The sequence below is a fragment of the Tauraco erythrolophus genome, chromosome 18 (genome assembly GCF_009769465.1).
Source record: "Tauraco erythrolophus isolate bTauEry1 chromosome 18, bTauEry1.pri, whole genome shotgun sequence".
Classification (NCBI taxonomy): domain Eukaryota; kingdom Metazoa; phylum Chordata; class Aves; order Musophagiformes; family Musophagidae; genus Tauraco; species Tauraco erythrolophus.
This window is the reverse complement of record NC_141482.1, coordinates 17,509,681-17,530,696: the sequence shown is the minus strand read 5'-3', so window position 1 is coordinate 17,530,696 and position 21,016 is coordinate 17,509,681. Positions and strand designations below refer to the sequence as shown.

The following is a 21,016-nucleotide window of genomic DNA, read 5'->3' as shown; positions in this document are numbered from 1 at the left end:
CGGGACCAGACATGGCGCCAGTTTGGAGAGGAGCAGAAAGCCCCTGCAGGAGCAGTGCCCAGCTGCCTGCAGCCACCACGTGAACTGGGCTCTAGCAGGGGGCGACTGCCTCGGAGCCGCCCAGGGCTGTGCGCGTGCAGGGGCCGTGGGCAGGGGGAAGTGGCGGGACTGCTCCCTTCCTGGGAGGGAAGTGGCCGCCTCTCCAGACAGGGAGGAGGCGAGACAGGAAGTCACAAGCGAGGAGGCGGCTGCAGCAGGTGCATGACTTCATCTAGCAAGGACAGAGCCCCCGGGACCCCTCGCGCCCCCAGCCCACACCCCCACCCACCGCAGGCAGCCCCCTCCCTCCACCCCATCCAGCCGGTGCCGTGCTGCAGGGCTGGAGTGGGCAATGCCACCAGCTGCAGGAGCTACTTGTGCCATGGTGCAGGGTGCCCGGGCACAGCGGAGTGGCGGCGGGGACAGGCTGTGCAGGCGGTGCGGGCAGCCGGGGCGCCGGGCGCTGCCTCCCAGCTCCTAGTAGGGCTCGTTCTTAATGAAGCGGCTGAACATGGTGAAGGCAGCGAGCGGCCGGTCTGTGGGCACCATGTGGCCGGCTCCCTGTGGGAAACAGGCAGCAGCAGGTCGGTGCCAGCTGTGGTACTGCCGCGCCCTGCGAGTGCCTCCAGCCCCTGGCTGCCTGCCGCCCCGCCAGCACCACCCGCCCGTGCTGCAGCCAGCAGCCCCAGCACCCCCCAGGCGTACCTTGACGGTGAGGAAGGCGATGTTGGTGAACTCCTTCACGAAGCCCCCGATCTGCTTCTCGCCTCCCTCAGTGTAGAGCCAGGGCCGGCGAGCCACCTGCACCTGCAACCGGTGGCAGCACCCTCAGCGCCCCGGTTGCCGAGGCTTGCAGCCAGCCCTGCCCGCACCGCGGCCCCGGCACGCAGCCGACTGCACAGCCTGGAGCTGGTGACCGGGCTGGCCCGGGCCCTGCCCATCTACCTTCTGGCACAGGGAGTCCACGAACCACTCGTCCCCGAGGAAGTTACAGGCCATGTCGACGTCCCCGTTGTACACCAGGATCCGGTACTTCTGCAGAGCAGGAGGAGGGTGAGCGTTTCGCAGGGCAGCGGCCCCGGCCAGGCAGGAGGCCGGTCTGGCAGAGCCGGCCCCAGGGCATGGTGGGCTCCCCGACACGCACCGTGGCTCCCAGCAGCTTCAGGTACTGGTCGTTCATCTGCATGTACAGGCGCTTGTAGCTGCGGTTCACCTCGAAGCTGCAGGGCAAGCGTCAGGGTCACGCGCTGCGGCTGCTCGTGGCGGTGCCTCCCCACCCGGAGCTTGCTCACCTGCACACCTGCCACTCCGAGGCGTCGGGAGAGATGTGCAGAGCCTTCCTCACCTCCGGGCAGTTCAGATACACACTGGGGGCCGTGGAGTTGGTGCAGGGCGGGTCCATACGGACCTTGTTCCGGGCTACCGGCATCCGGAACAGGTTCTGGGAGGGAGTCGGGAGAGTCCCTGCTGCAGCAGCACCTGGTGCTGCCCCACGGGAGCCGCTGCTCCCTGCCCCCTCCCGCCCACAGGCAGCACCGCTGGCAGCCCGGGGGCACCTGGGCTCACCTGCCGCCAGGAGAACCTCATGGGCATCCGGATGAAGGAGTTGCCCAGGTCGTGTGTGATGAGATAGCTCCCCTCGTACCTGCAGCCGGAACCAGCACGGGGACAGGCTGAAAGCTCCGGAGAGCAAGGGCTGAGGGCCTGCCCCAGGGGAGTCCTCAACAGCAGCCGGGGACAGTCCACCTGTCACAGAGGGCACCCCACATCCCCCTGCCAGCCGGGACCCCCAACGCTGCAAACCAAAGCGCGCCAGTGCCTGGAGACCCATCTGCCCTGCGGCCACTCTCACCTCATGCTCCCAGGGACACCACCATCGCAGGGGGCATAGAGGTTGTAGATGTTGAGGCCGGACTCCTCTACGATCCGAATCATCTCCCCCATCTGCAAAGGCCACAGGAAGAGTTCGGGACTCAGCGGGATGCCTGAGGGACCGTGGGCCCACCCAGAGCCAGGCAGGTGGGTGCTGCTCACAGACACCACAGCTGGGCACGTGCTCGGGGGCTCTGGCTCGCCTCACCTTGAGCGTGCAGTTCAGGTTGGAGTTGTCATGGAAGTTGCATGTCCCTTGGGAGCAGCAGAAGGCCTGCAAGTCCCTCCACAGCCTGCAGGCAGAGACCAGGGGACTGAACCGCGCTGCCCAGACAGCAACACCGGCACAAAGCCGGTGGCCGTGGCCACAGCCACGCGGCAGCCTCCCTGCCCAGCTGCAGTGCAGCACACAGCTCAGCCAGGTGCCCTGCGTGCCCCATGAACAAACGTGCCCATGAGAGCTGCCCAGGACGAGGGGCCACCTCCACAGCCTGGCTGCTGGCCCAAGCCAGGCTGGGACCCAGCACACCACTGGCCCAGGCAGCCCCATGGCACGCCGTGCCCCCATTGTGCTCGCACAGGGACAGCGCGTCGAGCAGCCGCGCTGCCCCAGCTCTTACTCAGCCCCCAGCAGGCCGTGGTAGTAGGCGAAGTAAACCAGGGAGTTGTCATTGATCTCGTAGGAGGAGAGGCCGTTTCCCACCGCGATTCCCTGCGAGGCAGGAAGAAAACAGCTCTGTTGTGCTCCGGCTCCCCACGGGGCAGCGGCAGCGGGCAGGAAGCAGATGTGGCACTGTTTACTTCACGGAGGGAACAGGAAGGGTCGGGGGCGCCTCAGAACGCTCCCGGCTCCCCTCGGCGAGGACGGACACGTCCACCAGCGGCTGCTGCCAGCACCCCAGGGGAAGATGAAAGGCTCTGGGGCCAGACCCGCCCTATGCGCAGGGCGGCCCTGCACGCCCGCTGCGCGGCTGGTCCCCACCCTGGCACGGCTCGAGTGCCCCAGCGAGGCTGCGCCAAGCCCTCTGTTCCACGGCTCAGCCCAGGCCGGCGGCAGAGCCCGGCCACTCACCTTCAGGTTGAGGCTGGGGTCCTGCATCACCCACTCTGCCAGCGTGGGGATGTAGATCCCCCCATAACTCTCCCCCGTGAGGAAGAGATCGTTCTTGGAGTACTCGGGGAAGAGCCGGAGGAAATCCTTCAGCGCCAGGTAGTTGTTGTGGGCAACCTGCAGGCAGGCGGGGACGGGGGTCAGGCGGCATGGCAGGATCGCGGCACCCTGGCAGGAGCTGGCAGGAGGCTGGTCCCTCCCGGCAGCCCAAGTCGCTCGCCTCGGTGTCGTTCGTGGTGTACTTCTTGTCCTCTGAGTAGGAGAAGCCGACACCAGCAGGAGACTCCAGGTAGAGCACGTTGGCAATCTGCAGGGACAGCAGAGGAGCTGGATATCAGGGGAGACCCCCCTTCCCGCTCAGCATGGCAGAGAGCTGCTGGCCTCATCGGTGGCAGCACCTGTGGACACCTGGCGTGCCTCAGGGCTACACTGGGCAGGGGGGGGCACACTCCTGCCCTGCTTGACAGCAGAGTTGAGAGGAGGGTGTGTTGGGCAGGGGGGCCTGGGGGAGGCCTGGCTCCATGGAGAGGGCAGCAGGAACTGGCTCGGGGCCACCCTCTTGCCACAGCCGTGCAGGGGTGCAGCGCCCACGCCCGTACCTTGTTCCAGGCGTAGTCGTTGTACTTCAGTGTGACCCCGTCGGGCTGGATCTGGGGAAGCAGAAGGCGGCGGCTGATGGGCACAGCCAGGCTGGCCCCTGCGGGACGGCTCGTGCCATGCAGCCCGCCAGCCCCCGGTGGCCCCGAGCCACGGGACGGTTGCGAGTACTGACCAGGAAGGGGCCGTGCTCCTTCAGGAAGCCCTCCATGGAGCTGCAGCCGGGACCCCCGTTCAGCCACAGCACCAGGGGGCTGCTCTGGGGGTCGCTCTGGGCCTCAACAAACCTGCGGACACGCGCGGCTGTGACTGCCCGGCGCCCGGCCAGGCCCCTGCCCCGGCTGCTCGGGACACGGCCCGGCCCGGCCCCGGTACCGGCCCGGCCTCACGTACCAGTAGTGCAGGTGCTTGCCCGGCCCGGCGCAGAGGTAGCCCGAGAAGTGGCGGAAGGAGGGCTGCTTGGCCAGCCCCGGCAGGAAGGTCACCTCGTGGCCCGGGGGGGCGGCCCCGCTCAGCCCCAGCCCCAGCAGCAGCAGCGCGCACGGCAGCGCCGGCCCCATCTGCGCGGGCGGGACGGGCGGTCGGGGCGCTGCTCGCCGGGAGCGGCCGCGGCCCCAGCAGCGCCCCACGGCGGCCTGGGCCGCCCCCCCCCGCGGGCCGCCCCCCCCCCGCCGGCCCCGCTCCCCCCGGCCCCCGCCCCGCTGACCCCGCCGCTCCCGCCGTCGCTCCCGCAGCCGGCGCTCCCGGCGGGCACATGACACCCGCCCATATGACCTCCGCTGTCACGTGCGCGGGGCGGGGCCCCGCCGCGGCCAATCAGCGCCCCGAGGGCGGCCGGTCCCCGCCCCGGGCCCGCGCGCGCACGTGGGACGGGACCCCCGGGGGGGGGGCGGGGGGCGCAGCCGGGGGGTCCCGGCGCCCCGCGGTGCCCGGCCCCGGGGCACGGCGCAGGTGCCCCACGGTGCCCGCCACGCGGGGAGCCCCGGCGGGAGCCCTCAGCCTCCCGCGGCCGACGGCGGGGGTGCGGCGCCCGACGGGCACCGGCGGGCACAGCCAGGCAGCGCCGGGCACGGCCGGGCACCCAGGCACCGGCGGGCAGCGCCGGGCAGGCTCCGCCTGGAGCACCCACGGGCCCGGTGGGGCCCGGCGGTGCCACAGCAGACGCGGGTCCCCGCCCGCCCTCCCCCGCGGCCCCGGGACCCCCCCGGGACCCCCCCGAGCCGTCCCTGCCCAGAGCGGCCGTCCCCGCCGCGCAGCAGCTGTGACGGCCACGGCTAAAAATAGCATCGGCAGCAGCGATGGCCGCCCGGTGCCGCCTCGCCGCCCGCTTCCACCGCGTCCACGGTGCCAACGTCCGCCTGGACGCCTCGCGCACGCGGGCCACCCGCGTGCAGAGCTTCGCCAACGGGCTCTGCTTCAGCCAGGAGCCGCTGGCGCCCGGGCAGGTCTTCCTGGTGGAGATCGAGGAGAAGGAGCTGGGCTGGTGCGGGCACCTGCGCGTGGGGCTGACGGCCCTCGACCCCCAGAGCCTGGAGGTGGTGCCTGAGTACTCGCTGCCCGACCTGGTCAACATGGGGGACACCTGGGTGTTCGCCATCACCCGCAGCCACAACCGCGTGGCAGCGGACGGGGCGGAGGCGCAGGGCCCCCCCCCCGAGCCCTTCCTGCTGCTGGAGCGGGCACGGATCCCCCGTGACACGCTGGTGGGGCGCAGCCGACCTGGGCGCTACAGCCACATCCTGGACGAGCTGTACAAGACCAACGCGCTGCCCGCGACCGCCCGGCGCAGCCGGATTGGCGTGCTGTACGCCCCACAGCCCGACGGCACCGCCGACATGCACATCCTCATCAACGGCGAGGACATGGGGCCGAGCGCCAGGCGCCTGCCCACCACCCGCCCGCTCTACGCGGTGGTCGACGTCTTCGCCTCCACCAAGAGCGTCAGGGTCATCCCAGTGGAACATGGCTGTAGGTACCCGCCCCCTCCCTGGGACATGCCAGGAGCTGGGCACAGGGCTCCAGTGGGGTCACCCCATAGTCCCCAACAGCGGGAACATCAGAGCATGCCACGGGGCAGAGGGACAGGGGTTAGCGGGCACAGGAGAGCTCTCGGCCTCTGCAGAGGGCGGGTGAGACCCCACACTGCCACTGACGGGGAGTGGCAGGGGGCACAGGGCCCAGCCTGCTCACCCTTCCCAAGTGGAGCGAGGAGGGTGGGTGTTCTGGGCTGCCCCGGACCGGGGGCTGTGGGACCGCAGAGCCCAACACTGGTGCCCACAGAGCTGCTTCTGGGGGCCTGGCAAACCCTCACCATGCCCAGCTCACCCCACGGGCACGTGGCAGCCTGGAGCCAAGCAACATCCTGCCTTGGCATCAAAACATCCGGCGGCACCCCACTGCCCACCCTGGCACGCATGCTGTGCCCCCGCTCCTGCAGGGTGCCCTGGGCAGACACCCCGTGATGCCATTGGAGGTTGGGCAATACCTGGCATCCCTCGGCTGGCCGGGGAGGGGCCGGGAAGGCGGATGCCAGTCGCTGGCTCTGGTGAGGAGTCAGGCTAATAAGTGCTAATTAGCACCAAAGTAGAAAAATCAGCAGATGCTGAGGGTCAGGTGAGACAACAGCCAGCACCTGGGTGTCAGCGCCTGGCGGTGAGCTGCCACGCTGCCATGCCACCTTCGCTTTGCATCAGTGGGATGACTTGCTGCCCACACCCTGGGAGCGAGGCCACAGGCACGAACCCCGTCCTGGCGGCCGAGGGCTGGCTGCCCCCACTGCCCGGCGCCGCAGCCTCTCGCTGGCACAAAGCTCAGCGCTGAAGTGCCGGATTCTCCCCGCTGGGAGCCGGGCTACCCAAGCAGGGGGTTCAACGTGCCCAGCTGCCCAGGCCCCCCCGCCCCAGGAGTGTGCCGAGGGCATCCAGCCGGAGCACGCTGCCGGAGGCCACCAAGCTCCTGCGAGGGCCCATGCCCGGCCGCTCCCGAGCGACTGGCACTGGCAGCACGTACCTCTGGGAGAGCTGCCCCTCCAGCCGCGCCACGGGCCGCGGGTCGCCGTGAGGGCCGCGGCTGCTGCCGGTGCCGCAATCTGGCTTCCTCCTTTTGACGGGGGTTTCGGCAGCTCCGGTTCCTGCACCGCTTCCGCAGGGGCTGAGAATCAGGCTCAGTTCTGTGCCTGGCTGGGGCACGACTGGCGAAGCAAAAACCAGAAGTGAGAGCGGAGCCGCTGGCGACACGCGGTGTGGCGCGGGGGTGGGGGGGCAGGAGGGGCAAAGGGCACCCGCCGCTGGCACCCGGCCCTCGGCACAACAGCCCTGCGCCGCCGAGGCCGAGATAAGCGCTCCAGCCCCAAGGTCGGGAGCTGGGTGGGCACAGCGTGGCCCTGCTCGGCACAGCCGTGCCCTGCCTGGTGCCGGCGCGAGCCCCCGGCCCCGCACTGGGTGCGGGCAAAACGGCCGGGACCCACTGGCGGCTCTGCCCTGGGGTGCTCTCGGTTCGGCTCTGGGAGGGCAGGCGAGCCACGGCCTGGGGCGGCTCTCGTTTAGACCCGAGGAGAATGCCGGGCACAGCTCCTGGCACCCGCGCGGCGGAGCCACATGGGCTCTGGCAGGAGGGAGCCCAGAGGGCTCGTGTCACAGGAGCAGGAACCGGGTAGAACCGGGGTGGCCATGGGAACGGCCCAGGAGACGCCATCTCACGGCATCGTGTGAGCCGTCCCTGCCGGCAGCGCCGCCCGGCCTGCGGGTGCCCAGCTGGCAGCCTGGCACCGGCGGCAGCGGGACAAGGAGTGGGGTGAAAGCGGAGCAGAGGTGGGACCCTGGTGAGCTTTGACAGCCCCCGAGAGAAAATCGCAAACCAGCCGTGGCAGCGCCCAGGTTGGGCACACAACTGCCCTCTCAGCTCTGCTCCTGGCAACGGGAAAGGCTTCCCAGCCCGGGGCCCCCCGGCTCCTGGCCCTGCTGGAGCGCCTCCCATGTGCCAGCTCGAGCCCAGGGCAGGGCGATGCCCGGCCCTGCCGCAGAGCGGGCGCACCCACCGCTGCCCTGAAACACGGTGCCCCTGGGGAGCCCTGGGGCCAGCTGCTCTGTGCCCCCCGCTCCCGGCAGGCTCAGCCACCTCTCTCTGCTCTCTCCCAGTTCCCTCCCTGCAGACGCTCTGCCGGCGGGTCATCCAGCAGCACATCGCCCACCGCCTGGGCATCGACGGCTTGGACCTGCCGCCGCTGCTGAAGAGCTTCTGCCAACACGAGTGAGGTACGGAGAGCACTGCCCTGGGTGCCCCGTGCCAACAGCCCCCCCAGCAATGGCCAGCGGGCTACCCGGGCAGGATCCATGCCCCCCAGCTGCCCGGGCAGGATCCATGCCCCCAGCTGCCTGGGCAGGATCTGTGCCCCCAGCTGCCTGGGCAGGATCTGTGCCCCCAGCTGCCCTCTCCACCTCCTGGGGCCCCCTGGCGTGTGACCCCCCTCACCCCCGGGGCACCCACACTTGGCAAGTGCTGCCGAAGGGCTGACAGGAGCGCGCGGGCAGCGCAGAGGACGGACTCTCCTCCACGTAGATGGATGCACGGGCAGGACGGGGGCACAGAGCAGAGCGAGCAATAAAGCACTTCCAGGCAGAACGCACGCGTGCCATGGGGAGCGCTGGCACGGAGCAATGCGGGGGGAGCGGGCACTGCAGCACGACTCACACTGGGCCACTGCCGTCACGGCTGGGCTAACCGCCGGCACTGCCCACAGCGGGAGGCCCCGCACACCAGGGTGCTGGTGGGGCGAGGTGAGCTGGAGTGGGCACCGTGGGACCCGGCCCTGCCGGTGGGATTGGCATCATGGGGCACAAGACTTCAGCACAAGCCTGGCCCAGGCAGGTCTGTGATGGGGCACAGCCAGGGTTGGGCAGCTCCGGGGGCTGGTGTGCTGCCCGGCTTCTCCGGGGGAAGGAAAGTGCAGTTTTGGGGTTTTTGGTCCGCAGCCAAGGGACTTTGTTCCCCTCCCATGTCAGGGCATTTCCGGTGGCTGCAGGGGGCACTTCAGGGGAGCTGCCCTCCAGCAGGGTGGGAAGGGTCCCGTCAGAGGGGCACTTGGGAGGCTGGGACCCCCCGCCACGCTTGGGCAGCCACTCATGGGGGCAGCTCCCATTCCAGCACGGAACAGCGGGCACAGCCCTCACCCCCTGGGTGCTGGGCTCGGCACCCGTCCGTGCCCGGGAACGATGCTGGGATCGCCCAGGTGGATCCGGGCGAGGGCCGGGTGCAGCGTGGGAGGGCACAGCCCAGCGCTCACGTGGAGGGTGAATTGCAGCCGGGAGTTTCGCTCTTGGGAAAGATGTTTATCCCGAGAGCGGGGTGGGTGGTTTCCTGTGCTCCCAGCAGGGAGGATGGGGCGGACGCTGGAGGGAAACCAGCAGCGCCCAGGGAGCAGCCATTGCTCAGGCACGTGCCTGTGGGCAGGGAGCCGGGCACAGCAACCCGGTGCAGGGTCCGGCTGCTCCGCCTCCCCGAAGCCAGTACCGAGCTGTCCCCCAGCCCCACTGGCCTCTGGTGAGTGGGGCTGGTGGTCCCAGCATGCCCGCACTGGGCTGCGTGGGGAGGCAGTGTCAGAGCTGTGCCCAGCGAGAGGCAGAGGGAAGGGCCCTGAAGATCGGAGGGTGCCCACGCGTGTCGGGGAGAGACGGTGAGGGGGCTGGCAGAGCCTTCCAGGCCTCTTGTGTGGCACAGGCGGGGGGAGACAAGCAGCTCCGAGTTTCCCGAGAGGCGTTTTGGGAAACGCTGCGTCGTGGTTAGTCGGAGGGGTTTGCCAGCGGCGGGTAATGTCACAAACCCTTGGGCAAGGGCAGCCCGACCGCGCGGCGCCCTGCTCCTGCTCCTGCTCGGAGCATTAACGAAAGCGGCATCGGTCAGGGACGACGCCGATGGCACGGAACCACTGTGACCAGTGAGGTCTCCGACATCCTGCTGGGCACAGCCTGCCGCTTCCCGTGCGCCGCGGCGGAGGTGCTGGGGTTGGCGCTGGCGGGACTGGGCGGGCAGCTCACCGGCCCAGCGGCACCCGAGGGCTGCTTCGTGTTCGCTCCTCTTGGTGTGCTTCCTCGCCCACCTTTGCCCCCACCTCGCCACAGCTGTTTGCGCTGCCGTGACCCCGGCATCCTGCCCGGCACGCGGCTGCTGCCGAGGGAGGGCGGGTTCCCTGTTCCGAGGGAGCGGGAGCCGCTGCCGCAACCACACAAACAATTCCTGCACGCCAGGCCGCGGCCGGGACTGCCGCCCCCAGATCTGCCATCCCCCAGCAAGTGGGCCCGCTGCACCCGCCGAGGGCACCACGACGGGACGAGGCCACCAAGAAGCACCGTTCCAAGCCTGGCCCGGCCTGCCAGGGCAGACGCGGCTGCGGAGCGACGCGAGCCCGTTTACGGGCCTTGTTGCACAGCGCGTCGCCGCTGGCAGCACCTGCAGGCGCTGGCAAGGGATCACAGGAGTTTGTCACGTCGTTACACCATCGCGCCCGCACCGCGCGTGGCAGTGCCCAGCCACGCCTCCCCTTAGCCAGGGCAGTGGTTGGTGACCCATCCAGTGTGAGCAGGAGCTCCTGACCCGCTTCCTCAGCTGCCCGGTGCACGAGACAACGCCCGCTCAGCAGACCAAGGACCCAGCTGCCCCTCTGCGCCGAGCCCTGGGGCACCGACGGGCTGGGAGGAATAAAGGCACCAGCCAGGACACCGGTGGGGCGATGGACGGGCCTCCTGCTGCCTGCCCGGGCCCACGCACGGAGTGCCAGCCCAGCCCCTGCCGGGTGCTAGAGCTGCACCTGGAATAGGGCCCGATCCAGCTGCCCGCCAGCTCCCGCAGGGCCCCGTACCTGTGCTCAAACTCCTGCCTGCCGCAGCGGGCGAGAAGCCGGCTCATCTCCGCCATGAGGAAGGGCACCACCAGGGATTCAGCCAAAGACTCACTCCAGGAGCTCTTCAGGACCTCCCAGAGGCCATCAGCACGGTCTTGCCCGGCCTGACGGGCATCACATCCCTTCTGCCACTGTCTGCTGACCATCTCTGGCTGCAAGGTCTTCCTGTCTGAACTCGGCACAGCCAAAATGTGCCGGCAGGGCAGCTGGAAAACCTGGCTGAAGTGGCAAGTGCAGCTGCTCAGGCCTTTCAGGTCCACGCTGTGGGCATCCTCCCCCGTGCCCGTCAGCTGCACGGACTTCTGAACCACTGCCAACTCGCTCAGGCACAGCCTTGCAGCGGGCTCTGTGCAAACATCGCTCAAAGACTGCTCGATGCCTTCTTCAGTCCTTCAGTTCATCTCCACCTCGCTGGCACCCCCTGGGTTTTCCGTGGCCTCCAGTTTAGCTGCAGATGAAGGATGTAACGAGGACAGGAGCCTGGGGGATTTCAGGCCAACGCTGAGGAGTTGCTGGTGGACTCGGGAGGACAATCACGGGGCTCTGAGCAGCTGTGAAAGAGGCTGCCGCAGCAGGGGAGCCTGGACGGAGCTCTGAGGTGGCTCGCCCTGGCACGCTGGAGGGGCGAGAGGCGGGCCGGTGGCGGGCAGGCTTTGGGGAGCCGCCGGAGCGGCACGGCCATCAGGATGGGGATCGGAGCACATCGCGGGGTCGGGGGGCGCTCAGAAACACTTTGGTGGTGCCGCAGCTCTCTGAGAGAGCCCAGCCCTGAACACCTGCCTCAGCCCCTGCGCGGCCGCCGCCGGGGCCCGAAGCAGTTGCTGCTGCCCCGGGTGCTCTCCGTGCGTGCGGCCCGGGTCTCGCCGCCGGGCTGCCAGGGACTGCGGAGCTGAGGCAGCACGGCCGGCGGCACCGGGCCGCTCGGGGGGCCCCGGCCGCGGGGAAGGTCTGGGCGAGCGCCGGCAGGAGCCGGGTGTGGGCCCGGGCCGGGCTGAGGGCCCGCAACGCCCCGCACGCGCAGGACAGGCGGCCCGTCCCGCGGGGCCGCCGGACGCACCGCCCGGGCCGTGCCGCCCGCGAGGAAGACGCAGAGCGCCCGTCGCGCCGGGCCCGGTGCACCAGCAGCGCCCGCGGGGAGCGAGCGAAGCCACGGCCCGCGGCGGCGCTCGGGGAGCTGGCGGAGGCCGCGCTCGGCCCGCAGCACACGGGCGGCCGCCGCTACCGGGGGAGCGTATCCCGGCGTACCCCGCTCTTCCGGGAGCGTATCCCGGCGTGCCCCGCTCCCTGCCACGGACGCCACCAATCACCGCGGGGCGCGCCATGACGTCAGGCAGCGCTCGGCGCCCCCTGCTGGCCGCGCGCGCCCGCGGCACCGGGGGGCACCGGGGGCACCGGGCGCTCCGCTCCGCTCCGCCCGCCCCGCCCCGCGTCCCCGCCGCCCGGAGCAGGAGGGCGGCACCGGTGCTGCCCAGCGCACCGCAGCGGCAGGCTGGTCAGCCCCAGGCTGGGCACCGGACTCGCTGCCCCCGCCCAGCCCCGGCCGCCGTCCCCGGGGGCCGGGAGCTGCTGGTACCGCCGCCGCCAGCGCCTGCACACCATGGCTTCCTCCACGCGGCCCCGGTGCGCCTGCAGCGCGGCCAGGACGTGCCTGCAGGGCGGCCGGTAGCGGCGGTGGAAGCAGCAGCTGCAGCTCCAGCAGTCCCAGCTCACCCGGCGGGTATCCTCCGGTGGGCATCCTCCAGTGGGCAGCCTCCAGCAGCCGAACGGCGAGGCTGCCCAGCACGTGCCACAGCAGCTCACGGGGAGTCGTATAGCCCGGGGCTGACCACGCTTCGCCAGCTCGGGCAGCACGCCCAGGCTTGTGGCGAAGGGCAACCCATGGCCTTCCGCGAGGCCAGCGTGGAGTTCTGCCGGACGGAAGGGGAGATTCCCGCTCCCTTCGCGAGCAGCCGCACGGTGTGACGGGCAGACAGGAGCACCTGGTGGAGGGACAGAGCTCATGGAGGACGGGCTTGTGAAAGAAGGACACATCCGGGAAAACAGCCTGGACCTTTTGCCACTCGGGGCTGAACCTCTGTCGGCATTTTCCTGGCGCCGTGTCCTGCGTCACCCTTCAGCAGCGACACAGGCGCCACTTTCCCCACTCGCTCCCCACTCTGCCATGAGGGCACAGAGAACGTGTGCCCCTTCGCTCCGTGCCAGCTGAGCCGGCCCAGGCCGTGGCTGCTGCCGGTGCCAGGGGAGGCCAGCGAGCCCCTGCCTGCTCTCGGGGAGGTTTTTATCACCTCAGCAACCCTGACCAGCACCGAGGCGTTTTCCTTCACCACCTCGGGGGCGGCGGAAGCCCTGCGCGGAGCAGGCGCCCTGTCCCCCGGCTGTGTGCGAGGCCTCATCGGCCACGGCAGTGCCACCAGTCCTGCCTGCGGGCTGCTGCTCCCGTAGCTTTGTTGCGGGGGTGCCGTGCGCCACGGTGCTTCCTGTGCAGCTCTGGTCGGGCGAGATGCCGGGTGTGCACGGACGCGGTGACTGTGGAGCTTGCTGATCACGAGCTGCTCTGTGTCCTTGTGCTGCAGCACAGAGCGAGCCGGGCACAGGCTGGGCTGCTGCTTTCTCTTCCTGCTGGATTTTTGGGTCTGGGCACAACCAAACTTCACCTGCATGAGCCTGCAAACATTGAGGAAGCGTCACTGAGGGAAGCTGCCAGCATTTAGTTTGCATTTTTCTTGCATACCAGCTCTACGTTCAATTAGTGGGCACAAAAACCCCCACGTGTGCCAGCCAGACTCGCGGGCTGGCTCTCTGCTCAGCAGAGCCCGGGGTAAGGAAGCTCAAACCCAGGAGAGGCAAAGGAACAGGAGTTCCAGCAGCCCCAGCTCCTGCCCCCAGCAGTGCCGCTGCCTGTCCCCTCCAGAGCGGGCAGAGCCGTTAACGAACGCTGGGTACCGCGTGTGCATCTCACTCCCCTGGAGCACTCATGATTCCTGCAGCTCCTCCGCGCTGGAGGAGCCGGCTAAAACGCAGCAAGGAAGGCTGCGAGGCACGAGATTAAAGCGCGTTTTAAGGAGGGAAGGGGAGCAGTGGTGTAACTGGAGATGAGCTCGCAGCCTTTGAACGCGCGAGCGGACCCTCGCTGGGATGGAGATGACACGGACCCTCGCTAGAGCCGCTCGGGGGAGCGAAGGCTGCGGAATCACAGCTGGGGGAGGGGAACCTGGCAGCACCTTTGCCCTGCGGCCGCGTAAGGGCGGCGGGGGCCGCTGACGGGCACCGGTATTCAGCCATCTTCCCACCGGAGCGGGAAGAGGCAGGAACCGGTCAGCCGGCAGCGGCCGGCTGTGCTCCGCGGGCAGAGCAAGGCAGAGCCGAGCAGCGGGCACGGGCCGGCGGGGCGGGCACCGAGCGGCACAGGAACGGCAGAGGCCGCGGAAAGGGACGTGCGCGACGCGACCAGCCGGGATCGGCCCCGGGTCAGAGCGCGGCCGTCACCGCCTGCCGCCGGGCTCGCGGCCTGGGACAGCGCCGGCGGCGGCTCTGCCCGCGCCGCGCACCGGGCCGCCGCCTTACGTGACACCCTCGCGGACGGCGGTAGCGGCGCGGAAGCGCCCCGGAACTCGGCGCGTCCAGCTACACGGCAGGCCCGGCCCCGCCGCCGGTATTAAACCCGCTCGGGCACCGCCCACGCCCGGGCGGTGACCAATCAGAGGCCTTCTTTCAGAATTGCCAGGAGACGAACCAACCAGCCCAGCGTTTTCTGCCGCAGCCCGCGTGACTGACGGCTCGCCAGCCCAATCAGGGGAAGGTCCCCGCCCCGCGGGTGGGCGGTACTTCCTGCTTCGCCGCGAGCCGGCCGGATGTTGCCGCTGCCGGTGGTGCCCGTTCCGGGTCGCTGAGAACATGGCGGCTGCAGGCGACGCCGGCGGCGCTGGCGCGGGGCCGGTGGCGGGGCGGCCGCCGCCCGGGGACCTGCGGAGCGTTCTGCTCACGAGCGTGCTGAACCTCGAGCGGCTGGAGCTCGACCTCTTCCGGTGCGCGGGGCCGCCGCGCGGCCGGGGCCGGGGCCGGGGCCGGGCCGCCCCCCGCGCCGTCGCCGTCACCGCCGCCGCCTTGTCCCCCGCAGGGGCCGGCACCACTGGGTGCCCGCCACGCAGCGCCTCTTCGGCGGGCAGATCGTGGGCCAGGCGCTGGTGGCGGCCGCCCGCGCCGTGAGCCGCGACGAACAGGTTCACTCGCTGCACTGCTACTTCGTGCGGGCAGGTGGGCCGGGCCGGGCACGGGGCACCGGCGGCGGGGGCGGGTGATGGGGCCCGGGGCGTACGGCGGGACTGGGGCCAAGCGGTAAATCCAGCGGCTGAGGGACTGGGGGAGCTGGGGCCCGTGGGTGAGCAGGTGCCACCGTCCCGGCTCCAGTGCGGCAGAGAGAGGGTGAGGGTGGCACTGCCAGCTCGGGGCACAGCGCTTGGCCTCCAGAGGTCACGTCTGCTCTGGGGTGCGTGAGGCCCGGCCGCAGAGCGTCCCGTTTCTGTCCCAGGGGACCCCAAGGTGCCGGTGCTGTACGAGGTGGAGCGCACCCGCACGGGGAAGAGCTTCTCGGTTCGTTCCGTAAAGGCCATCCAGCACGGAAAGCCGATCTTCACCTGCCAGGCCTCCTTCCAGCTCACCCAGGGGAGCCCAGTGCAGCACCAGTTCACCATGCCCACCGTGCCACCCCCGGAGGAGCTGCTGACGCAAGAGGAGCTCATCCAGAAGTTCCTGCAGTGAGCGAGGCGGCAGGGGTGCCCCAGGGACACCCTTCTCTGGGGTTTGGGGAGGTGCAGAGGTTGGGGCGACTGCCTGAGGAGTGCCCAGATACACCTGGGAGAAGCGGGACAGGGCAGCAGCCGGGCCTCTCCTGCCTTTGTGTGGGTTGCTGGGCTGGAGCCGCTGCCAGCAGGATGTGCCCCTGGCCTGCCTGGCATTAACCTCACCTCCCCGCCTCGGTCTCCAGGAACCCTAACTTGGCAGAGCGGTACAGAAAGCATCTCAACAAGATTCAAGCCGAAGACGTGCCGATCGACATCAAGCCTGTGAACCCGCCGGACGTGTTCTGCTCGGAGCCGCAGGAGCCGAAGCAGCTCTTCTGGGTGCGGGCACGCGGGTACATAGGTGGGTCCTGCCAGGAGGGTGGTGCAGCTGCCTGCGAGCCGGGGCTCGAGCTCAAGCTGGTGCTGTAGAACACACCTGCAGTGGAGCGGGCAGAGGGTTGTGGTTCGGAGGCGCTCTGTGCCCCAAGCCTGCGGGGCAGCCTGGGGACTTCAAGGCTGAAGTACGGGTGTAGGCGCCAGAGCGTGAAGCGATGCCCGCGTGCCGTGCTGAGGCACGGCAGGCTTTGCCCCGGGGGGGCACGGCGAGGGGAGTGGGTCTGAAAGCGCATCCCAGCTCTGCTTGGCCAGCAGCTGATCTGTGGGGAAGCAGAGTGCCTGCCTGGGGCTGTGCCATGCGCTACGCCCCCAGGCTGGTCCCGTGGGCCATGGGCAGTGCCAGTTGCTTTGCAGGAGAGACTGACATGAAGGTGCACTGCTGCGTCGCTGCCTACATCTCCGACTATGCCTTCCTGGGCACGGCCCTGCTCCCGCACCGGCAGTACCACATCAAGTTCATGGTGTCCCTCGACCATTCCATGTGGTTCCATGCGCCCTTCCGAGCGGACCACTGGATGCTGTACGAGTGCGAAAGCCCCTGGGCTGGTGAGTCCTCACCGCGTTCCCTGGGCACCCACGTGGCACAGGCCAGCCCTGGGCAGCGTCGGGCCGCGGTCTGACTGCCACTCTCCGCAGGTGGGTGCCGGGGACTGGTGCAGGGCCGGCTGTGGCGGCGGGACGGGGTCCTGGCTGTCACCTGTGCGCAGGAAGGAGTCATCCGGGTGCAGCAGGTGCCAGAACAGAGCAAGCTCTAGCCGAGCGCCAGCAGCAACGGTTCTGCCAGCCCGACGCAGGCTGGGCCACAGGCATGCCAAGGAGGGACACAAAGAGAGGTGGGCAAGGCAGGACCCTGGCTGGCAGGAGGAACGAGCCTCGAAGGAGACCGGGCTGGATCCAGCACTGGGATGGATCTGCTGCGCCTGCCTGCCAGCTGCGCAGCGCTGCACCGGAACCGCACACCGCAACCGCCCGCCCTTCACCTGCCCCAAATAAAGCCGTCGGGATCAGCTGGGCTCTGTCCCCGAGTTTGGCCCCTTGGCCCCTGCGATCGTGCTTGCCCCAGGGAGCCTGTCCTGGCACGGGAAGGGCAGGCAGTGCCAGGGGCACTGGAGCCCGGCTCTGCTCCCACAACAGGCTGGCTCACAGGAAGGGAAAGCGCTACTGTGGCACACGTGGCTTCCCCTTCTCACTTCTCCTGCCCCCCTTGTGCCCCGGTGCGTCAGTCGCTGCTTCTGCTCACCGCGTTCCCCTCCCCAGGGCCGGGCGCGAGGGGGCCCAGCTGCTGGGTGCCAGGGGAAGGGGACGCGTCAGCTCCCACCTCGGTGTGGGGGCGCTGAGGCTGATGGTGCCGTGGGGGACGTGAGGCTGAACAGACACAGCAGGCGCCCTGCTCCTCTTCCTCCCCAGACTTTATTTAATAAAGTCCTTTTTATCACGGAAGGTTTTATGGGGAGTTCCTGCAACAGCGCCAGACCCTGCCAGGAGCCTTCCCGCTCCCTTACGCAGTGCCAGTATGTCCCAGCCAAGGTCCCATCCATTCCAGAAGCCCCCCGTGCAGTGCTGGCACGGGGGGCGAGCACCCGTGAGCGCCCGGCCCCGCGGGACAAACTAACCACAGAGAAAGTGCATTTTGAGGCAGCTCCTGGGCACGGGCTGTGCTGCCGCGGGGGCACAGCCCTCCTCCCTGCCCATCCTCGCCCGGGCATCACCCTCGCTGCCCCCGGCCACGAGCCCCACACGGGCACCGGCGGTGGGGCGCTCACTCCAGAGGCTCCTTGATCAGACATTCCTTCAGGGTGGGCTGCTGCTGCAGGGGCGGCCCGGCCTCCCGCAGGCCCTGCAGCCGGGCCTCCGAGCGCCGCTTGTCCTTGCCCACCTTCCATGCCAGGTGGACGTGCGCCTGCAGGAAGGGCCCCAGCAGCGGGTGGCTGCCCTGGGCCTCCAGCAGCTGCAGCGCCTGCTCGCAGCAGCCGTGCGCCTCGCCCAGCTCGTCCAGCTCCTGGTGGCAGACGGCCAGCCCGGCCAGCGTCAGGAGGAAGCGGCCGGAGCCGCAGACCCCCAGCCGGTCCTGCAGCCGGTAGGCGTTGGCCCAGGTGGCCAGCGCCTCGCGGTACATGCCGGTGCAGGTCAAGCGCTGCGCGGCCTGCAGGTCCTGCAGGAAGAAGAACTCGAGGAACTCCGGGGAGCGGCGGATCTCGGCGATGGAGTGCAGGTGGGACAGGAACTGCTCGAAGGCTCGGCTCCGCTTGGCGATGGTCTCGGCGGTGAAGTTCCGGCGCAGCCTCTTCCTGGGGAAGGCGACGCCGGCCATGTCGCAGCCGAAGCGGCAGCGCAGGCGGCGGTTCAGCCGCTCGAAGTCCGAGTAGCGCCGGGCGATGGCGGCAGGGGCTTTGTCGAACCGGCCGGAGCGGATCAGGTAGATGGTGTAGAGCTGCGGGGGGAGCCGGGTGTCAGGGCGGTGCCGCGGGCGCGCTGCTCTCGCAGGACCGGGGCAGAGCTGGGCGCGGGGCCGCAGAGGGGCCGCGGCGGGTTCGCCAGGCAGGAGGGAGCGCACCGCGCTGCTGCAGCCGCAGCCCCCACCGGCGATAGTTACCTGAGGCTCATCTGAGCCGCCGGCACCGTCCGAGCAGCACAGGGAAAGACAGAGAGAAATGAGCGCCCGCCGTGGGACCCCTGCCCCGGCAGGGAGCGGGCTCCGCGCCCACCTGTGCCCACCTGCGGGCTCACTCACCACGTACTTGGAGGAGCGCTCGCTGACCACGCTGGCGCTGGTGACCTCGAAGAGCAGCCGCTGCGGTGCCAGGCTGCCCCGCGACCTCCTCCACAGCTCCTGCAGCTGCCGGGTCAGCAGGCTGCCGCCGGGCCGCTCCGCCGCGGGGCCCCACTCTGCGCCGGGACGGGGCGTCAGCGCGCCCGCCGCGGGGCCGGGGCTCTCCCCGCTCCCGGGCGTCTCGGGCTCTCCCCCCGCACCCCGGCCCCGGCACCTGCCTCCGTCCTCTGCGCCCGCAGCCGCCCCCGTCGGCTGCAGCGGCTGCCCCGGCTCCTCTCCAGCACCGTCCTCCTCCTCCTCCTCTTCTTCCTCCTCCTCCTCCTCCTCCTCGTGGCTGGTGAAGCTCAGGGTGCCGCTGAGCCGCGTCGACAGCCCCTCCGTGTCGTCTTCCAGCTCGGAGCTCTCCGGGAAGTCCTCGGCCTCGGCGCCGCCGCGCTCCCGCTCCCGTTCCCGTTCCCGTTCCCGCTCCTCCCGGCCGCCTTCGCCGGCCAGCGCGTGCCGCAGGCGGTGCAGGATGCGGGCGGCCATCCCGGCTGCCGGAGCGCCGTCAGGCCCGGTTGCCCCAACGCGGCGGGACGGGCGGGGGGCCGGGGGCACCGCACGGGCCCGTCCGCGGGACGCCCCGGCCCTGCGACACCCCCTGCCGCCCCGGTGCAGCCCCGGCCCCTCCCGCGCCCCCGGCCCCGCTCCCGCCCCCGCCCCCGTGCAGCCGCGTCCCCGCCGCGGGCCGGGCCGTACCGTGCGGGCCCGCGCCGAGCCGGGCGGTGCCGAGCGATGGCTGCTCCGCCGCGGCTCGTCCCGGGATCCTCCCTGCGCGGCTCCGCCTCCGCCGGGAACCCGGATCGCCGCGGCGGGGCCGGCCCGACCCGGCACGGGGGGGGTAGGCACGGCCCGGCACTGCCTGGCACGGGTCGGCACTGCCTGGCACGGGTCGGGGCAGGTCTGCCCCGCGCTGCCCGCAGTCCCTGCGCTCCGCTGCCAGCCCCTGCCCGGGCCGAGCTGGGACACCTGCCCGACCCCACCGCTCCCGTTGTCCCCTGGCCAGGCTGTGCCCCTCTTCCCGGGAGAACTGGGGCCACGACAGCCCCGCACCCCGGCGCCTGGCACCACGGGGTCCCGGGGTCCTGATACCCCAGTACCCCCTTATCCCGGTACCCCAACACCCTGGTACCCTGCACCCAAGCTCCCGATCCCGCTGTGCCACAGCCCCGGCGGGACGGGCCATCCCCTGGGCTGCCTTGGCACCCACCACCCTCGCCCTGGCTGGCCTCGCCACGCGGCCCATGTGGCTGGGCTGCACCCCGGCGCTCGCCGTGCCTTATTTAGCGCCGTGCCCGCTCCCTCCTCGCCACTTTCTTGGGAATGTCTATTAATATCGAGGAGCCAGCTCAGCTGCTGCCATCGCTCTGCCCCTGCTCGCCCACTGCGCCCTGCTCCAGCACCCTGCACCCTGCCCAGGCTCGGACAGGGATCGCTGCGCTCTCCTGGGCACCGGCGGGTCTGTGGGGGCTTCTGCACCCAGTGCCTGGGGGTCACCAAAGCCTCCCCAGCCCCTCCCCACACAGCTGCTGCGCAGAGGGTGCACAGGGGGTCTGGGATGGTGCCGGCCCCAGTGCCCACCCGGGGAATAGGGGTCCTGACAAAACCAGGAGCCAGAGAACCTCCGTATCTCCCTGGCGCTGAGACCGTGTGGGACAGAGTGCTGCCAGCCTGACCCCAGTGCAGCCCTGAGCCACTTGGCCAGTGTGCCCCAAAGCCACTAGCCCCAGCTGAGCCCTGCCAAAGGCGGGGGCACGGGCTGTGGTGCGCGAGGGCAGAGCCTTCAAGGAGGCGCCAGGCAGGTTTCACACCCTGCAGGCAGCATGGAAAGACAGGGCCCTTTCTAGATGCAGGAGCAGGGTGCCAAGGGTGCCAGGGACTCCACACTGCAGGGAGGGAATGCTCCGTACCCCCTCTGGGGCTTTGCACCCCAGGCCCTGCTGGGGCCCCTTCCTTGTCTGGATCGGGTGCTGCAACGCGGCTCTGCCCTGGCACACTCGAGCAGAAAATGAGGCTGAAGGGGGGGCTGGAGGTGGTGGGGTGAGGCTGGAGCCCCCGGCTCATTCGGGGGTGAGGGAGGGGACGCTGCGCCAGGGGCGCCCGGCTCCGCGCTGGGAGCCTGCGCCAGGCAGGGCTGCGGCTTCAGCAGGGGAGCGGGCGCTGGGGGAGGCAGCTCGGCACAGGGGGAGCCTTGGCCCCCTCAGCTGGGTGATGATGGCGGCTGCGGGGCTATTTTTAACCCCCTCCTTGCTGAGCCGCCCTTGGCGGGGAAGGTGCTGTGGGGCGGGGGCAGAGCCGCCTTCCTGCCAAGGCTCCGGTGTCCCCCCCCGGATGGCTTGAATTTCTGTCGCAGCTTCAGACCCACGTTTAATCCCCAGCTCTTGGCCAATAACGCTTTGGCTAAATTAGGTAAAATGCGCCTGTTGCCAATGAGCGGGGCCGGATTGCCACCGGGGAGCTGATAGGCTGCTGGGGCGGGGGGCCGGCGGCTGGGGGCATGCCGCGAGGTGGGGACG

General features: G+C 70.4%; 4 protein-coding genes across 6 annotated transcripts; 2 read left to right on the top strand and 2 right to left on the bottom strand.

Moving 5' to 3' along the window:
- Nucleotides 1-508: 508 nt before the first annotated feature.
- On the bottom strand, nucleotides 509-4,375 carry CTSA (cathepsin A). The gene is made up of 15 exons (XM_086622817.1): nucleotides 4,322-4,375; nucleotides 4,013-4,179; nucleotides 3,795-3,906; nucleotides 3,622-3,672; nucleotides 3,243-3,329; nucleotides 2,984-3,139; nucleotides 2,532-2,623; nucleotides 2,120-2,204; nucleotides 1,892-1,983; nucleotides 1,606-1,684; nucleotides 1,332-1,480; nucleotides 1,184-1,259; nucleotides 985-1,074; nucleotides 745-846; nucleotides 509-600 (listed from the first exon to the last, which is right to left on the bottom strand). Exons 1-15 carry the CDS (start codon nucleotides 4,373-4,375, stop codon nucleotides 517-519), a joined length of 1,476 nt encoding a protein of 491 aa, XP_086478943.1. The 3' UTR covers nucleotides 509-516.
- A 542-nt stretch (nucleotides 4,376-4,917) lies between these two features.
- NEURL2 (neuralized E3 ubiquitin protein ligase 2) lies at nucleotides 4,918-7,871 on the top strand. Its single transcript, XM_086622818.1, has 2 exons — nucleotides 4,918-5,587; nucleotides 7,756-7,871. The coding sequence occupies exons 1-2, from the start codon at nucleotides 4,918-4,920 to the stop codon at nucleotides 7,869-7,871; spliced, it is 786 nt and encodes a 261-aa protein (XP_086478944.1).
- A 6,537-nt stretch (nucleotides 7,872-14,408) lies between these two features.
- On the top strand, nucleotides 14,409-16,703 carry ACOT8 (acyl-CoA thioesterase 8). Its single transcript, XM_086622863.1, has 6 exons — nucleotides 14,409-14,539; nucleotides 14,632-14,768; nucleotides 15,043-15,268; nucleotides 15,499-15,656; nucleotides 16,046-16,237; nucleotides 16,328-16,703. Exons 1-6 carry the CDS (start codon nucleotides 14,409-14,411, stop codon nucleotides 16,444-16,446), a joined length of 963 nt encoding a protein of 320 aa, XP_086478989.1. The 3' UTR covers nucleotides 16,447-16,703.
- A 747-nt stretch (nucleotides 16,704-17,450) lies between these two features.
- On the bottom strand, nucleotides 17,451-18,989 carry SNX21 (sorting nexin family member 21). Of its 3 annotated transcripts, none has more exons than XM_086623039.1 (3): nucleotides 18,680-18,989; nucleotides 18,423-18,577; nucleotides 17,451-18,122 (listed from the first exon to the last, which is right to left on the bottom strand). In XM_086623039.1, exons 1-3 carry the CDS (start codon nucleotides 18,987-18,989, stop codon nucleotides 17,451-17,453), a joined length of 1,137 nt encoding a protein of 378 aa, XP_086479165.1. The 3 variants fall into 3 exon arrangements, with proteins under 3 accessions (XP_086479165.1, XP_086479164.1, XP_086479163.1); XM_086623038.1 differs by having other exon boundaries at nucleotides 18,423-18,649; nucleotides 18,746-18,989; XM_086623037.1 differs by having other exon boundaries at nucleotides 18,423-18,989.
- Nucleotides 18,990-21,016: the final 2,027 nt, after the last annotated feature.

Bases quoted from the DNA above. Each gene is read 5' to 3' on its own strand.
- CTSA (XM_086622817.1), bottom strand. From the start codon at position 4,375: ATGTGCCCGCCGGGAGCGCCGGCTGCGGGAGCGACGGCGGGAGCGGCG. The intron at 1,685-1,891 runs GTGAGAGTGGCC...TTCCGGCTGCAG, and splicing joins GGTGTCCCTGGGAGCATGAG to GTACGAGGGGAGCTATCTCA. The intron at 1,260-1,331 runs GTGAGCAAGCTC...CTTGCCCTGCAG, and splicing joins TCGGAGTGGCAGGTGTGCAG to CTTCGAGGTGAACCGCAGCT.
- NEURL2 (XM_086622818.1), top strand. From the start codon at position 4,918: ATGGCCGCCCGGTGCCGCCTCGCCGCCCGCTTCCACCGCGTCCACGGT. The intron at 5,588-7,755 runs GTAGGTACCCGC...GCTCTCTCCCAG, and splicing joins CATCCCAGTGGAACATGGCT to TTCCCTCCCTGCAGACGCTC.
- ACOT8 (XM_086622863.1), top strand. From the start codon at position 14,409: ATGGCGGCTGCAGGCGACGCCGGCGGCGCTGGCGCGGGGCCGGTGGCG. The intron at 14,769-15,042 runs GTGGGCCGGGCC...TTTCTGTCCCAG, and splicing joins CTGCTACTTCGTGCGGGCAG to GGGACCCCAAGGTGCCGGTG. The intron at 16,238-16,327 runs GTGAGTCCTCAC...CACTCTCCGCAG, and splicing joins GTGCGAAAGCCCCTGGGCTG to GTGGGTGCCGGGGACTGGTG.
- SNX21 (XM_086623037.1), bottom strand. From the start codon at position 18,989: ATGGCCGCCCGCATCCTGCACCGCCTGCGGCACGCGCTGGCCGGCGAA. The intron at 18,123-18,422 runs GTGAGTGAGCCC...CTCCCCCCGCAG, and splicing joins AGCGCTCCTCCAAGTACGTG to CTCTACACCATCTACCTGAT.